This window comes from Nelumbo nucifera, chromosome 7 (assembly GCF_055504915.1).
Source record: "Nelumbo nucifera cultivar China Antique chromosome 7, China Antique-T2T, whole genome shotgun sequence".
Classification (NCBI taxonomy): domain Eukaryota; kingdom Viridiplantae; phylum Streptophyta; class Magnoliopsida; order Proteales; family Nelumbonaceae; genus Nelumbo; species Nelumbo nucifera.
In genome coordinates, this window is record NC_142655.1 from 14,488,447 (window position 1) to 14,504,933 (window position 16,487).

At 49.8% G+C, this 16,487-nt stretch overlaps 2 protein-coding genes and 1 long non-coding RNA gene across 3 annotated transcripts in view; 1 reads left to right on the top strand and 2 right to left on the bottom strand.

The window, feature by feature from the left end:
• Positions 1-15,274, top strand: part of LOC104611357 (protein CLT1, chloroplastic-like) — a 28,801-nt gene extending 13,527 nt beyond the window's left edge. Inside the window, exons 5-10 of the mRNA XM_010278376.3 lie at positions 313-412; positions 504-539; positions 638-688; positions 818-941; positions 1,885-2,010; positions 14,940-15,274. Of these exons, the coding sequence (XP_010276678.1) occupies positions 313-412; positions 504-539; positions 638-688; positions 818-941; positions 1,885-2,010; positions 14,940-15,121 (619 nt within the window). The 3' untranslated portion in view covers positions 15,122-15,274. The remainder of the gene's footprint in view (positions 1-312; positions 413-503; positions 540-637; positions 689-817; positions 942-1,884; positions 2,011-14,939) is intronic.
• LOC148790193 (uncharacterized) lies at positions 9,226-10,993 on the bottom strand. The gene is made up of 3 exons (XM_088891600.1): positions 10,498-10,993; positions 10,025-10,425; positions 9,226-9,951 (listed from the first exon to the last, which is right to left on the bottom strand). The coding sequence occupies exons 1-3, from the start codon at positions 10,799-10,801 to the stop codon at positions 9,400-9,402; spliced, it is 1,257 nt and encodes a 418-aa protein (XP_088747726.1). The 5' UTR covers positions 10,802-10,993; the 3' UTR covers positions 9,226-9,399.
• LOC148790194 (uncharacterized) lies at positions 14,937-15,904 on the bottom strand. The gene is made up of 2 exons (XR_016078633.1): positions 15,271-15,904; positions 14,937-15,164 (listed from the first exon to the last, which is right to left on the bottom strand). It is a non-coding gene; the product is annotated as an uncharacterized LOC148790194 (long non-coding RNA).
• Positions 15,905-16,487: the final 583 nt, after the last annotated feature.

Sequence of the window (16,487 nt, forward strand, 5' to 3'; positions counted from 1 at the left end):
GATATGACTTTGCTATTACAAGACTAATTATATTATGCATTATATGAAATGCTAAACAAAAATTTATGGAAATCTATGGTGTCTCTATGATGGAACAAAAGTTACACAGGCATCAAAGTGTCATGGCCATTTCTTAGAAAGAGACTGGCTTGTAGACTAAACAAGTCATTCTTTTCAGTACTTTGATGTCCACCTTCCATGCAACACAATTGGGCAAAGCAATCAGAAGATTTAATTTGATAGTTCATCAATGGTCCTGTATGCTGGATACGATTATATGACATTGTTGTTTGGAACATTTGTCCTGTGCAGTGGATCTGGTGGTGGCCTTTCACTGAAGGATACTGGTATCTTTTGGACTCTTCTGATGATTATTTCATATTTGTTTCAAGCTGCCGATACTATATTGAAGGTTGTCAACCTCCCGAATGGATTTGATAGTCTCCAATGTACAGAATTGTGCAACCTAAGTTTTACTAATGGTTTTCAATTTCTTTTGATAGGAAATAATTTTCTTGGATGCTGCACAGCACTTGAAGGTAATTTATACCAGTAGTCACTGACCATGTTTTCCATCCATTGATACTCAAGCTAGTATGATTTGTATATAAGCTTGTCCAATTTGTGTTAATTTCAGGGAGGTTCTATTGATGTTTTTGTTGTAAATTCCTATGGATCTGCCTTCCAAGTAAGAACTCTGCAATGATTTGTATTCAAAATTCTTAAGGTGTTTCAAAATTTTGAGCTAACTTCATTAACTGGCTTTACAAGAATATTCCAGATGAAGCTTAATGTTCTCGTATTCTTTTCTATTCAGGCACTGTTTATCTGTCTTCTGCTACCTTTTCTTTCAAAGTTTTGGGGTGTTCCATTCCCGCAACTGCCAAGCTATCTTAAGGATGGGGCAGCCTGCTTTCTAAATATTGGTTCCTTGTCAAGTGGTATGTTGTAGCTAATTTATAGATACACCTTGTCCATTTCTATTTTAGTAATTAAAGTTTACTCCTATATATCTTAACATTGGATAGAAGCATGAAATACGTATAGGCTAGCTAATTTAATTATTACTGTTAAATCAGCAGTTGCTCAGTTGAGACTTGAGAGGTCAATTAGTTAATTCATAAGCTATATACTGGAAAGAACTCGAGATGAAAAACATAATTAGTACAAAAGTTGAGAACGTAATATTACTTCTAGTCTCTTGAATCAATTTTCATTACCATAGGTGGATTGATTTCAGCAATAAAAAGCTACTTGAATCAGTGCAAGAAAAACAAATGGAAGATAGAAAACTGTAGCAAGGAAGGAGGGAAAAGAGAAGAAAAAAGGAGTGGAGAGAAACAACACTCCAATTGTGGGGTTCATGAGAGCCCCCACTATCTTCCGTATTAAAGATCAAATCCGATGAAAATTGCATGAATACCCTCCCTCAGTGGGGCGGCAGCAATTAAAATATGAAGAAATATAGCCAAAGGCTCATTAAGAAATATACTAATAGCATCCCACTAACAAGGATATAAAAGAATAACTCATAAATGTTGATTACCATCTATAGAATGAATCACTGAATCTCTCTATTCACGTAGTGCCCACCTCCAAGTTGATGCCATTTACTAGTTTTTCCAAGTCGATATTAATATAAACATGTTGTACTAAGAATGACTAATGAATTATTCTACTATTAATAATAGTGTGAAATGGATGAACATTTGTATGGGACAAAATTAGGTGGGAACCACTATATAGGTGCTTCGCATTTAGACAGCATTTGAAACGTAAAATGCTCTGATCATGCAATTACTGTTCATTCTTATTCATGTGATTCCATCATCTGCCACGTCATTCGACTAATTTGATTGCTTGGGATTTTTGGCTTGATTACAGGATGTGATGGGGCACCATTGCTACCAATACTTTTTGTTATTGTCAACATGAGCTTCAACATAGCGTTGCTGCATCTCCTCAAGATCTCATCAGCTGTTGTTTCTTGCCTTGCGTATACTTTTTCAGGTGTTCCCTTAATCCTTACTCTGTCTTCTTTTTACGCTTGAATCCGCCACCAGCACTACTCACTACTAACCCAGCTTCCAACTTGATCTATAGCCACACATCTCAAACATGATTGCCATCTCAAAAGTACATCCCTATCAATTATGTGATGGGATCTCTTACAAACAAAAACCTTGCACACATCGTAAAAGCACCGGCATTTGAGTTCTACTGCACGGAATAGCTCTCCATGAATTTAACATACATATATGGTAGATATATTCAAAATGCAGTTGGATTCCAGTGTATGCAGAGTTTTGCTTGTAGGATATCTGATTCGGGTTCATCGATTACAAGTATGAAACATGATGAAGGGGAATTTGGCCTGACCTCGCAATCACCCGACACGTGGCAAAAACAAGCAGCTCGAGACAGTAGAGTGCCCAAAGCAAGCACCGAAAGCAAGTCCAAACTCACTACTGAGCCCTACTAGGAGCCCGAGCTCCCCACAAAGTCCGAGCTCCCTATTAAGAGCGAGCTCCCTACTGGGAGTCCGAGCTCCCTATTAAGAGCGAGTTCCCTATTGAGAACCTGAGCTCCCTACAAGGAGACTACTGGGCCCCAAGCCTCACAAAGCTGTGACCCGAGCTGGCCCATGGCAGCTCGGAACACTCCCCAAACCGAACTCAAGACACATCGCTCGCCACTCCAACACAGCTTCTGAAACACCAGGCTGACCAAACGTACCTGACACCAAGGACGTCCGTATCCAAGGGCGACGCACATGACTGATTTGGGATCTGACGCCTGACAGCCGCACTTCAAACGGTCTCCTGCCACCGCCACCTGCAACCGTCGTTACTAGCCGCAGAGACGGCTCCGACAAAAGGAGCAGTGGCGGTTCTGTCCGGCCGGAGGAAATGACATCCGAACTAGCAGGGGTTCAGAAGTAATCATGCCCGATCTGACGGAAGCTTGGAAGTGAGTGCGCGAGGTGGTTATAAAAGGCTCCTACCCCCCAGGAACGAGGTATGCGAACTTTTGCGCTATCTGGTCTATCTTGCCTTTGAAGGACTCTAACTTGAGCTTCGGAGCCCTTACGCCGGGTCCTCCCCGGAGCTTCTCTTCCCCTTCCGTTTCAGGTCCCTGCCACTCAGTTCAGAGGCAAGATCGTTGACAGCTAAGATCGGCCGGATTGTGCATCATCAATTGGCGCCGTCTGTGGGATCGCTTCAAAAGGCCTCCCTCCAAAACTTTCATACCCCTGTCTTCTTCTTTGAAAAACTCAATACTCATGGCCTCCTCCAGCAACGCCGGACGCGGCACAGAGACAAACACCACCGGGGAACAGCCTCAAGTTCCCGTGGTGTGTGTTGGACAGTTCACCATCCCCCTCTCGGTGGACGGAATTCCCAATCTGAATACGCCACAAGCAGTGGCGCCTACAAATCTACCTGCCACAAACATCCCCTTCCCTCTCCCCATCGAAACTACCCTCACTGAACCAACCACCATCCCCCTGGCAGCTAGCCAAAATCGGTTGGACGACCTAATGCAGTGCATGCGGGCAATGCAAGCCCATATGCAACAATTCCAGCAACACCAGCTTCACCAGCACCAAGTGTTGCACAACCTCTCCCAATATCACTATCAACAGCAGTTCCCCCAACTGCCACCGAACCAACCATTACTTCCACCTCGCCACCCTGCTCCGAAGCCGGTCAAGGCCTCTCCGCAGGATGGATGCTTCCACCAAGGAAAGGCCTCCAGGCCCCAGATCCCCCCAAACAGGTAGGCCTCGTCCCCAGGCCGGAGAGAGAGAAAAGTCATCCCCGCCTCGTAGCTCGCAGGCGGGTCAGGAACCTCGCCCGCGAGATCGGCACCTCGGTGCTCCAAACCGGAGTTCCCACTCGCGGAAAACCGATTCGGCGCACTGGCAGCAGCGGACTACCAGCACTCCGGGCCCATCGAGCTCGGCAACACGGAGGCCAGCAGCGCCAGTACAAGGCCCACTCAGCAGCGAAGGCGCCGTCGAGGTCGACGAACCACCACCCGCGTCTTGTCAGAGCTCAGAGGCAAAGGCGAGACGAGCTCAGACGAGGTAGGAGTTGCCCCGATTCTCTCAGTTCCTTCCCCCCTCGCGTCAGAACTCCTGGTAGTCCCCCTGCCCAGAGATTTCAAGCTCCCGCCTCTAGACAAGTATGACGGGTCCTTCGACCCCAACGACCACGTTGACGCTTTCCAGTCCCAAATGCACCTCGCCAGAGCCAGCGAATCATGCATGTGCGTGGCTTTCACCACCACCCTCAAGGGGTTAGCCCGCACTTGGTACAGGAACCTGGCCCCCGGGTCGATAAAGTGTTGGGCTCAGTTCGTACAGGTCTTCACTGCACACTTTGTCACCAGTAAACGGTGCCCGAGAGCAAAGGAAAGCATCTTCGGGGTAGTCCAAAGGGAAGGAGAACCCATACGGGGCTACATCAAACGATTCAATGAAGCATGCTTACAGATACCGGGGTTAGACCTCGCGGTGCAGCTCGCCGCAGCAAAAAGAGGGGTGACGCACAAGGAGTTCAAATGGCACATGGTAGCCAACCAGCCCGCGACCGTGGCCGAGTTCCTCAAGCTCGCGGACAAGTTCATGAGAACGGAGGAGGAAATCAACCGGCGGACCGAGGGTGGGAACGAGAAAAGAAAGAGGGATGGCGAGCCCTCTAACTCAATCGACCGAAAAAACCCGGCCCGGGAGCCGAAACTGAACCAGTCGTTCCGAGCTCCCTTGCCAGTTCGGATGGATTACACGCCACTGAACACGAGACGGACCGAGATCTTAATGACAATTAAGGATGCCCCGTACGTGAAATGGCCACCTCGCCTAAAGGGAAATCCGAACGAAAGAAACAAGAATTTGTATTGTAGTTTCCATAGGGACCATGGTCACAGTACCGAGCAGTGCAATAACCTCCGAGACGAAATAGAGGGGCTCATCCGTCGCGGATACTTAAGGAACTTTGTACAGCACAACAATAATGGCAATAAAGCGGATCGGCCAGGCGAGCACGAAAAGGACGCCCCCGAGACTAGCAGCAGGCCTGCCGAACCGATGCAGCGACAGCCTCCGGCAGAGAGGCCAATTCGGGGAACCATCCATGTAATTGTGGGAGGTCCGGTGGTAGCGGGGTGCACATCGGCGGCAGCCCAGGCTTCAGTTCGTGAAGCGGTCCTCGAGGAGCGGAACCCTCCGAAAAGGCCAAAGACCGAAGAGCCAATCCTCTTCACAGAAGACGACGCGCGAGGAGTTCGCTACCCTCACGATGACGCGCTTGTCATTAAACTAAGGATCAGCGACTTCGAGGTTAGGCGCGTGCTCGTAGATTCGGGCAGCTCGGCAGACATCCTCTTCAAATCGGCGTTTGATCGGCTACAGCTGCCAAGGAGCGAACTAAAGCCCGCAAGCACTCCCCTGGTGGGCTTCAGCGGAGAGGAAGTCAGGCCCCTTGGAAAAATAACGGTGCCCGTGGAAGTCGGCACGTGGCCTTGTGCGGTCAAACTCAACCACGACTTCCTGGTGGTCGCAACCCCCTCCCCATACAATGCCATAATAGGGCGGCCAATCACGCATATCCTGCGGGCAGTGGTCTCCACCTACTATTTGGCCATGAAGTTCCCTACGGACTTCGGTGTGGGGGTAGCGCGGGGCGACCAGCTCGAGTCCCGCAAGTGCTACGTTGCCGCCCTAAAGGGAAAGACCAAGGCGGCCGGCGACCTCGATCTGGAGCGGCCCGCGGAGCAAGGCGAAGAACGAGCCTCGCCCACAGAAGAAACAGTCGCGATCTCGACCTCGCCTACGGACCCAGCTCGCGCACTCCAGATTGGTGCTTCTGTCAAAGAACCCCTACGGACCGAACTGGTAAGTTTTTTACTCCAAAATTTAGATATTTTTGCATGGTCCGCGGCCGATATGCCCGGTATTGACCCTGGTCTTATAACTCACAAACTTAACACTGACCCTTTAGTCAGACCCGTTAGACAGAAGAAACGGAACTTAGCCCCAGAGCGCTGGAAAGCGGTCGACGAGGAAGTCGAGAAGCTCCTCGCGGCAGACTTCATAAGGGAAGTCCATTACCCGAGCTGGGTGGCCAACCCTGTGCTGGTGAAAAAGGCGAACGGCAAGTGGCGCATGTGCGTCAACTACACCGACCTGAACCGAGCTTGCCCGAAAGACTGCTTCCCCCTTCCTAGGATCGACCGCCTAGTGGACGCGACCTCGGGACATGAATTGCTAAGCTTCCTGGATGCCTACTCAGGCTACAACCAAATCCGGATGGACCAATCCGACGAGGAAAAAACCAGCTTCATAACCGAGTTCGGTCTATACTGTTACAAGGTCATGCCCTTTGGGTTAAAAAACGCCGGGGCGACCTTCCAAAGACTTGTAAATAGGCTGTTTCGGCCCCTGATCGGCACAAAGATAGAGTGCTATGTAGACGACATGGTCGTCAAAACACAGTTTTCACAAGAATTAATACAAGACTTAGATTCCATCTTCCAAATCCTGCATCAGTATAGCATGAAATTGAACCCCAACAAATGTGTCTTTGGTGTCACCTCGGGCAAATTCCTAGGCTACGTTGTCAATCGACGCGGTATCGAGGCCAACCCGGACAAGATAAAGGCCATCCTAGATATGAGACCACCTCGGAAAATGAAAGAAGTCCAGAGGCTAAACGGCCGCATAGCTGCTCTAAGCCGCTTCATGTCCAAGTCGGCAGATCGCTGCCTACCCTTCTTCAAAGCAATCAAAGGCAAAGGGTTCGAATGGACCCAAGACTGTCAGCTCGCGTTTGACGAGCTAAAAGGCTACCTCGCCAGTGTGCCAACCTTAGTTTGGCCCGAGGAAGGCGAAGTCTTAGAACTGTACCTCTCGGCTAGCGACGAGGTGGTCAGTTCGGTACTAGTAAAGGAAGCAGACCAGGTCCAACGACCCATATATTATGTTAGTAAAATCTTGTAGGGAGTAGAGACAAGGTACCCGCAGATAGAAAAGCTAGCGTATGCACTGGTGGTAGCAGCACGAAAACTCCGCCCGTACTTCCAGGCTCACACCGTCATCGTCCTGACCGACAAACCTTTGAGACAAGTTTTACTCAAACCCGAGGTTTCCGGCCGACTGATGAAGTGGGCCATCGAACTCAGTGAATATGATCTCCAGTACAAGCCAAGAACTGCCATTAAGGCCCAAGCCTTGGCAGATTTTATCGCAGAATGCACGTTTAGCCTCGAAGCCCCTGAGCCGGTCGAGCCCGAGATCCCCAGTTCGGGCGAACTCGGAGCTCCCAAGCCAAACGAGTCCGAACCCCGTGAAGTAGCAGCCAGTGTGGCATCCCTCCTGGTTAGATCAAGCGTGAACTGGGATGAGGAGCCCTAGATCCTTCACGTAGATGGCTCCTCGAACCAACAAGGCAGCGGGGCTGGAATAGTGCTACGCGGCCCGAGCGGAACAAAACTGGAATACGCACTACGCTTTGAGTTCGCGGCATCCAACAACGAGGCGGAGTATGAGGCACTGATAGCCGGGCTAAACCTAGCTTACAAGGTCGGAGCAAAGCACATGGTTATCTGTAGTGATTCCCAACTCGTGGTCAACCAAGTTACAAGCGAATACGAAGTGCGCGAGCTCACAATGATTGCATATTTGGCAAAAGTAAAGGAGACTCTGCTCAACTTCCAGTCACACTTCATCAAGCAAATCCCGAGGTCAGAGAACACTGAGGCTGAGGCCGACGCCCTGTCCCGACTGGCTAGCACGAGCCACAACGCCAGGAGAACCATGTACGTAGAGGACTTACCTCGGCCCAGCATTCTCAGTGGGGCAGAAGAGGTCACTCCCATCACTGAAGCAGAGCCGAGCTGGATCGACCCACTCGCGAGCTTCCTGTTGGACGGAACCCTCCCCGCGAACCGCAACGCAGCCAAGAGGGTGCAGCGCCAGGTAGCCAAATACGTCATGATAGACAAACGGTTGTACCGACGATCCTACACGCTCCCCTATCTGCGATGCTTGCGCCCAACCGAAGCCGAGCTGGTACTCCGCGACATCCATGAAGGCTTGTGCGGCGGACACCTGGGGGCAGAGCCCTCGCCCAAAAGGCACTTCGACAAGGATACTACTGGCCGACAATGAAGACAGAGGCAATTGAGCTCGTCAGAAAATGCGACAAGTGTCAGAAGCATGCCAGCATCCACCATCAGCCCGCCGCCGACCTCAAATACCTCACCAGCCCATGGCCCTTCGCCCAATGGGGCATCGACCTCCTGGGGCCATTCCCACCAGCGACAGGCGGGAGAAAATTCCTAGTGGTGGCAGTAGATTACTTCACAAAGTGGATAGAAGCTGAACCCCTGGCAATAGTTACAGCCCGAAACATACAGAACTTCTTTTGGAAGAACATTGTATGTCGCTTCGGGCTACCTCAGGTACTGATCTCCGACAACGGCAAACAGTTCGAAGATATCAAGTTCCAAGAATGGTGCCAAAGTATGGGAATTAGTCAGAACTTCACGTCGGTCGCACACCCGCAAGCAAATGGCCAAACAGAAGTAATGAACAGAGCCATCCTCTGCGGACTGAAAGCACAATTAGACCGAGCCAAAGGTTTGTGGGCAGACGAACTACCAAGTGTTCTATGGGCTCACCGAACCACGGAAAAAACCGCCACAGGAGAGACCCCCTTTAACCTCACCTACGGCACCGAGGCGGTGATCCCGACGGAAATCGAAGTGCCTACGTTGCGACTAGAAGCGTATGACGAACAGACAAACGAGGGCGAGTTACGCACCAACCTCGACCTACTGGACGAAGTGAGAGACCTCGCGCACATCCGAACTGCGGCCTACCAACAAAAGGTAGCTCGGTATTATAACACGCGAGTAAAGAAGAGGAACTTCCGCGTCGGCGGCCTGGTTCTCCGTAAGGTCATGGTGCCCGAACCCGGTGTAGGGAAACTTGGACCAAACTGGGAAGGACCCTACAGAGTAATGAAAGCACTCGGTGGGGGAGCATACGAGCTCGGAACCCTAGATGGAAAACAAGTACCCCGAGCATGGAACGTCGTCAACTTAAGAAGATACTACCTATAAACCACCAAGGCAAGCACCCCGAAGCCTAGGTAGAAAACGAACTGAAGGACCGAAATGGTCAGTTCGGCAAAAAACACAGCTCGAAGACGACCAGAAAAACAACCATTTCATTTCAGATAAAGGTATCAGAAAACGAACTGAAGGACCGAAATGGTCAGTTCGGCAAAAAAAAAAAAAAAAAAAAAACGTAGCTCGAAGACATAACCAGCACTTGAACAAAAAGCCATTTCATTTCAGATAGATGTGTACATTCAAAAAAAAAAAAAGCCATTACAAGCTTGGGGCTACTTCATCCTTATCAGAAGCCACTTCGACAACACCCGAAGGACCTGCCTCCCCCTCGGAGTCCGATTCGGCATCCGCAGCATTAGCCATCTCTTGAGTAATGCGCGATGTGGATATGGCACTGGTATCGAGGTCGGGGTACGTATTCCGGATCATCCACCGGCTTAGCTTGAAACCCCTCCTGTAGGAGTCCACCATCAGATCATCGAAATCTGGCGAAGCAATATAATCACTGACAGCTTTCTTCTTCGCGTCTTCGATGCCTTGAGAGAAGATCTGAGTCCTCTCCTTGATATCCTCCTGAAGATACTCGACCTGGTGCTCCAGGTCCAGCTTTAATTCCGCCATATGCTTCACCACCACTGCCATGGCCTTGGCATCACTCTGAGACCTCGCCTGCCTAGACCGTGCGAGGCGAGCAGCAGCCTCGGCAGCACGAGCATTCTCCTCGGCAGTTCGAGCAGCCTCCTCGGTAGCTCGCGCCTGCCTCGAGCATCTCTCCACTTGGTTCGCCAAGGCGTGAATGGAAGAGTTCACCTATCAAAGGAAAACGAGATCAAAGGAACGAATAGAAGAATAAAAGCCGAACTCTAAAGAAGGGAGCACTTACCACCATGGCATGAGTAACAGCATGGCAGGCCACTTGGTGCAGAGGGAGCTCGGTCCACGCCGCAACTTCCTCGGGAAACATCGCCTCCTTACTCCGTTGAACAGCATGAACAGGCGACAGCACGCTCCTGAAGTCCCCCGGGGCATCCGAGCCCGACGGCCCAGCTCGCGTATGGGCAGACTCGGAGTAAGCGGGAGCCCCCGTGTGTGTGGTTTCAGCATAAGGAGCCCCCGCTGGCTCCTGCATAGGAGGAACCATCTCGGGCTCCTCTGCCGGATAATCCGGCACCTCGGGCTCCGCACCCTGGGATGGCTCGGCGCGAGCTCGCTTAGCCACCCGTTTTCTCCTCTTCATGTCCTGGAACAAGTGCCCACCTCGGGTCCCTCGAGAGTCCATCGTACCTGCGAAAAGGAGTTTGGCATCAGTAAGACATGTAAGAAGAGCAAGACAGGATCACTAGGGAAAGAACCTACCCGAACTCAGGCCCGCAGCAATAAGCTTGGCCTCCGTCAGATACCGTTGACAATCCAGCCCAAGCCGCGCCCATTGTCGGAGGCCCTTCGCCGTCTCCTTATCAAGTGTGACGCCGGAATCGGGAGCGGCCATCCCCCAGCCGGTCTGAAACGGCCACCCCAGCGCACTTCGCACCCCGAAATAGTCCCGCTTCCACGCCGGGACCTTATTAGGGAGTCCGTGTAAGAGCTTGAAGCCCGGGCGAGGAGACAGGTAGTATGCCCGCCTACGCCCAGGAAGGGGACCCGCTTGTTTTTTCTGCATTAAAATAGAGGAGAAAATCTCCAGATCCAAAGGAAAGTTCTCGTCACAAAATAAGGAAATCGTCCCCACTAAATTTCTAATAGAGTTCGGGTGAAGCTGGCTGACTGTCACATCGAAGTGGTTTAGAACCTCGACGAGAAGGTTTAGAACCTCGTCACAGTCGCAGCCCCACAGCAAGCTGTTCCCAGAAAATCACGATCTCATTAAGACCGTGTTCCCAAGGGAAGCTACCCGTAAGGATGAAGTAACCGTGCTCCCCAGGCAAGTCGTAGTAGTCTATGAGGGATTGAAGTCCCTCAGGCGTCATAGTCGAAGGGCCGAACTGATCTACAACCCGGCCACGACGGGAGGTGGACACCGACCTACCCGAAGCAGCTCGGGCTGAAGGCCCGACCCCTTCCTCAGGACCTACATCGGGCTCACTTGAACTACCGGGGGACGCAAACTGGTTCGTAGAACCTACATCAAACCCGCTTGAACAGTCTGAACCCTCCGAACTAGACATCGGGAAATGGAACGGGATTCCAAAAGCACTCACCCGGGAAGAAGACAAGTAGACCACGAAAGCTCGAACAAGGAACCTGGGACGCGAGCTGAAAAGCCTGGACGTGAACGGAAACTTAGGCGCGAGCTCAAGAGGTACAACAGTAGCGAGGATAGGCACAACAACGCACGTCTTTCCGAAACTGACGGAGCGTCGCGCACGTCCTGTCAGAGGATAGGTGTCAGCACGCACCTTCTCGAAACTAACGGGGTGTCAGCACACGTCTCCTCACAATAAAAGCGTCTGCAGCCCAACTCTCGAACGACTGCCGTCACGTCTCCCAAACGCGCGCCCTTTTTTGAAAATCAAATTAAAGCAAGCGCGCTTAGCATGGACCAAAACCCTCCTGCTACCTTACAAACTCCCCGCGCCAAGACGGAACCCTCGTCGCAGGGAGTGGGGGGCAATTGATGAAGGGGAATTTGGCCCGACCTCGCAATCACCCGACACGTGGCAAAAACAAGCAGCTTGAGACAGTAGAGCGCCCGAAGCAAGCACCGAAAGCAAGTCCAAACTCACTACTGAGCCCGAACTGCAGACCGCCCTACTAGGAGCCCGAGCTCCCCACAAAGCTCGAGCTCCCTACTGGGAGTCCGAGCTCCCTACCAAGAGCCCGAACTCCCTACTGGGAGTCCGAGCTCCCTACCAAGAGCCCGAGCTCCCTACTGGGAGTCCGAGCTCCCTATTAAGAGCAAGCTCCCTACTGGGAGTCCGAGCTCCCTATTAAGAGCGAGCTCCCTACTGGGAGTCCGAGCTCCCTATTAAGAGCGAGCTCCCTATTAAGAACCCGAGGTCCCTACTGAGAACCCGAGCTCCCTGCAAGGAGACTACTAGGCCCCAAGCCTCACAAAGCTGTGACCCGAGTTGGCCCATGGCAGCTCGGAACACTCCCCAAACCGAACTCAAGACACCTCGCTCGCCACTCCAACACAGCTTCTGAAACACCAGGCTGACCAAACGTACCTGACACCAAGGACGTCCGTATCCAAGGGCGACGCACCTGACTGATTTGGGATCTGACGCCTGACAACCGCACTTCAAACGGCCTCCTGCCACCGCCACCTGCAACCGTCGTTACTAGCCGCAGAGATGGCTCCGACAAAAGGAGCAGTGGCGGTTCTGTCCGGCCGGAGGAAATGACATCCGAACTGGCAGGGGTTCAAAAGTAATCATGCCCGATCTGACGGAAGCCTGGAAGTGAATGCGCGAGGTGGTTATAAAAGGCTCCTACCCCCCAAGAACGAGATATGCGAACTTTTGCGCTATCTGGTCTATCTTGCCTTTGAAGGACTCTAACTTGAGCTTCGGAGCCCTTACGCCGGGTCCTCCCCGGAGCTTCTCTTCCCCTTCCGTTTCAGGTCCCTTCCTCTCAGTTCAGAGGCAAGATCGTTGACAGCTAAGATCGGCCGGATTGTGCCTCATCAAAACATGTTTGAGGTGTTTGGGTATGGATCATATTAGAAATTGTGTTGGTAGCAGGTCCAAACTCTTTGCTTGTTAATAAATGGAAGACTAAAATTATGAATATGTATGGCATCGATGCTGCAGTTGTAGTACCGTTGCCTTTTTATATTGTTTGGAATCATTGGTGCCGGGTAGGATGTTTGCTTGAGCAACTACTTTTTCTATTTGATACCAATGCTCAAGAAACATTTTTTGCATTTCTATCCATTACCCAGTGTAACATCAATGCCCTGTTGGTAGCAACAAGCTGCCATTCCAGGAAAACCCAAATTTGGGGTTGTTCCAAACCATATCTTCCCAATTTTCAAGATGTGACTTAAAATACCGTTTTCTATGAAAAAAGAGTTCCAAATAGATAACTGTTTCTGGAGCACTATTTTTTCTTACGTGGCACTGATATGGCAACAGCCGCTACAATAGCCCCAGGCCCCAGCAATAAATAGAATGGGAATTCATAAGATAGCATTGGCTTGGGTTCCATGGTGTAATCAGAGGTTAATGACTTCATGTTCAACAAAGCCAATGGCTGAGTCGTTGAGATTCCTGTTCATCATCAACAAAGCCAATGGCTGTTCATCATCAATAAAGCCAATGGACTGGATCCAAGGCCCAGAAAATGGAGGATTTGAATTTGATCCCTCTCCTGGACCAAGGACTTCGGTGGTCTACAATCAGACAAAACATTAGAGGTGACGATACATACATGAATACAACCCAAGACAACGAAACGACGACCCCACATTTCTCGTCTTGTCTCTCTCGCTTTAAACACACGCTTGAGATGAGATTGACAGGAGATCATCTCAAAACCAGGCTCGTAATCTTTCGAAAGGTGTCTTCTGTAATGAGATTTTGGAACACCATTTTGCTTGGGTCCCACCTGACATGTAAAATGGTCTTTGTCCCTTTGATGTGATGAGACATTCATCGGTACTTATCGATATCTCAACCTTTCGTGTCAACTGCACTGGTGGGGCCACAGCCTTCCTTTACAACTAAACTGAGATGTTGTCGTTTCCCTTTTACTTTAGGCTGGATTCATTATTCATCTTCTTCCTGCTTGTGGCCGGCACGCCGACCAGGGGTGAAATGTCTAAAATACCCTTATCACACGTTACTACTTACTACCTATTTGACAAGAGACGCGCCAGTGAGTTAACGAGTCATTGACTCGGCCGTTATTAACGCCGTTAATTTTTAGGCGGGTGTGGATTTTTTGAAACCCGAGGCGAGGGATTCCTTGAGCAAGCTATCACCAAGGAATCCACGAGCACCCTATCGTGTTCATCATTCATTGGGGCTAACTTTTTCTACATATATCCCCCACCCCACCCCAACAGTACAACGCAGTGGGGTATTCGTGGTTAATAGAATGAGAGCGCGCCCATGTAATCATCATCACCCTCTTTTTCCCCTGCTAACCCGGCATCGACAGGGATGCTAAGGGGGTGGGGGCCCACTCCTCTAGCGTGCGTGACGCACGTTTCCCCTTCTTCCTCAAAGCTCAAAACCATGGGCAGTTTGTTTGGGTTGATTGCTCTGCATGCCTCTTTCGAAACCAACTCCTTCCCCTCGGCCTTCGTATGGACGACGGACCCTTCTCCGTGGTTAAATTGGAATCTCATTTTAAGTAAAAACTCGAAAGAAGTTCCTCCCTCACGCACGCCACTTCTAAGAAAAAAAAAAAGAAAGAAAGAAAAAACATGATAGATCTCATCTTCATTCTCTGAATGCTTAGATGAGATCATCTCATTGATGTGACTGTTATGATGATAATCAACGGTGATGAATGTGCTTGTGTCTGTTGGTCTTATAATACACAGACAAAGGTTTTTTTACTTGGAATTTGGTACCAAGTACTACTTCCATACTTTCTTGTTCTTCTCTGCTGGACGGAGACTGAGCAACAGCATGAGCAGATCATTCCAGACCAGACCAACCAGACCGAATCACCGAATCAGAATAAGCAAACCCTCTTTGTTTCTGTTCTCTCTGAGAAGAAAAGTTATTGCGTGTTTGTGGATTTGTGGCTTTGTCTTGTGCATGTATCATGTATGCATGTATTATCCACTTACTGTTGGGTTTCGTGGGGGCTTGACTTGATCTTGTTTTTTGACCTTGTGGGTGCAGTGCCTCTCTCCGTGTACGTATTCACCTTACCGCTACCGTACATCGGCGTCGCGTCGACGTTACCTCAGGGCTTCGTCTTGGGCGTCGCCATCCTCGTCGTCGGCATGCTTATCTACTCTTGGTCGCCTTCCCTGGGTCCCACTCCCCGAACCACCACCACCGCCCATCCTCATCAAGCCTAATGTTCAGTACAGACACCCGGCGGCGGCTCTTCTCTTCCCGTTTCTGTTGTATTGGTGAAGAAGAAGAAGAAGAAGAAGAAAGAATGTTATCTGCTGTAATAAAAATAGTTAATTTAATAAGAATATAATGATAATAATAGTAATCTTACAGAAGCGTCCATGGAAACGTTCAAGGTTCTTCCATTGGCCTCCCTGGTCTGATATTTGTTTTTAGTTTTTTGTTTCAAAAAAAGGGGGCAGGGGGGGGGGTGGAGGGAAAGAAGAGTACTGTGATCTGGGCTGATGGGGGGAGGGGGAAGATCAGACAGAAGACATGACGATGTTGGAGACGTCGGAGGGGAACAAGGCGAGGAACATGAGGAGGGACATAATGAGGACGGGGACGAGGAGGAGAATCGACGGCGGCGGAGGCAGCGGAGGCAGCACCAACGGCAAAACCAGGAGTGAAGCGGTGAGCACGAGGAGGATCAGAATGGATGTAGCACTGAAGTACCTAACCATCAACTCCAACAAAGAACGCGTCTCCACCACTCTCGCTGTCTCAGAAGTCGACTTCATGAGCCCTGAACGATCATCATCTGGCCTTATATAAGCTCGTCTCTGTGGCTTTAGACAGACCCGTCCCTGTCTGTCAGATCTCCTCCCTCCGTACTGTGAACTGGAGATCGATATTAAAAGAACCAACGAAGCCCGGAAGGAATTGATGAAGAAAGCGAAAACCACAACTGAGGTTTGGTGGGTGCATAATTTGCTTATGAACATGAGTGAATGTATGAATATGATACGTCATAGTAATGCAGTGTCTACATATATCGGGGGCGATACAAGTGGGAAGCGACTCAGATTATTATAAAAACTTGTGATTAATTAAGACCTTTTAAATAAACCGGTATTAAGAACTTAAGACTTAACCCCTCTCAAGTCTTAACCCATCCTAGGCTACTGTTGACTGTTGAGGAGGCCATTGACCCGATTCGCCCATGGTTCAACAAGATTCACCCGACCATAATTTGAAAGTTTTTGTCAATTAGGTTTGGATTAATGGGGGTGCGTTATATATAATTTAGGCCTTCTAATCTGAAGGGTAACTAGATTCAAAAGGGTTGGTCTGATCAGTTTAAAAGAAGACAATTTAGTGATGCAAATGTGTAGAGTTTAGGGTTTGTAGTTGGTTTTGTGGAGTTTGAGACGAACATTTGGGACCATTGTTAGGTCGTTGGCTTTATTATTCTTCATATATAGCTTGGAATAGAAAAAGCATGCTTGAACTTTTGAAGAGTCTCTGGATTGAGCTTCAGGACATTGGGTTCTGCATGTTCTATTGTACCAACTTGGTTAACAACTTTCATGCATTTTTATTCTTCTT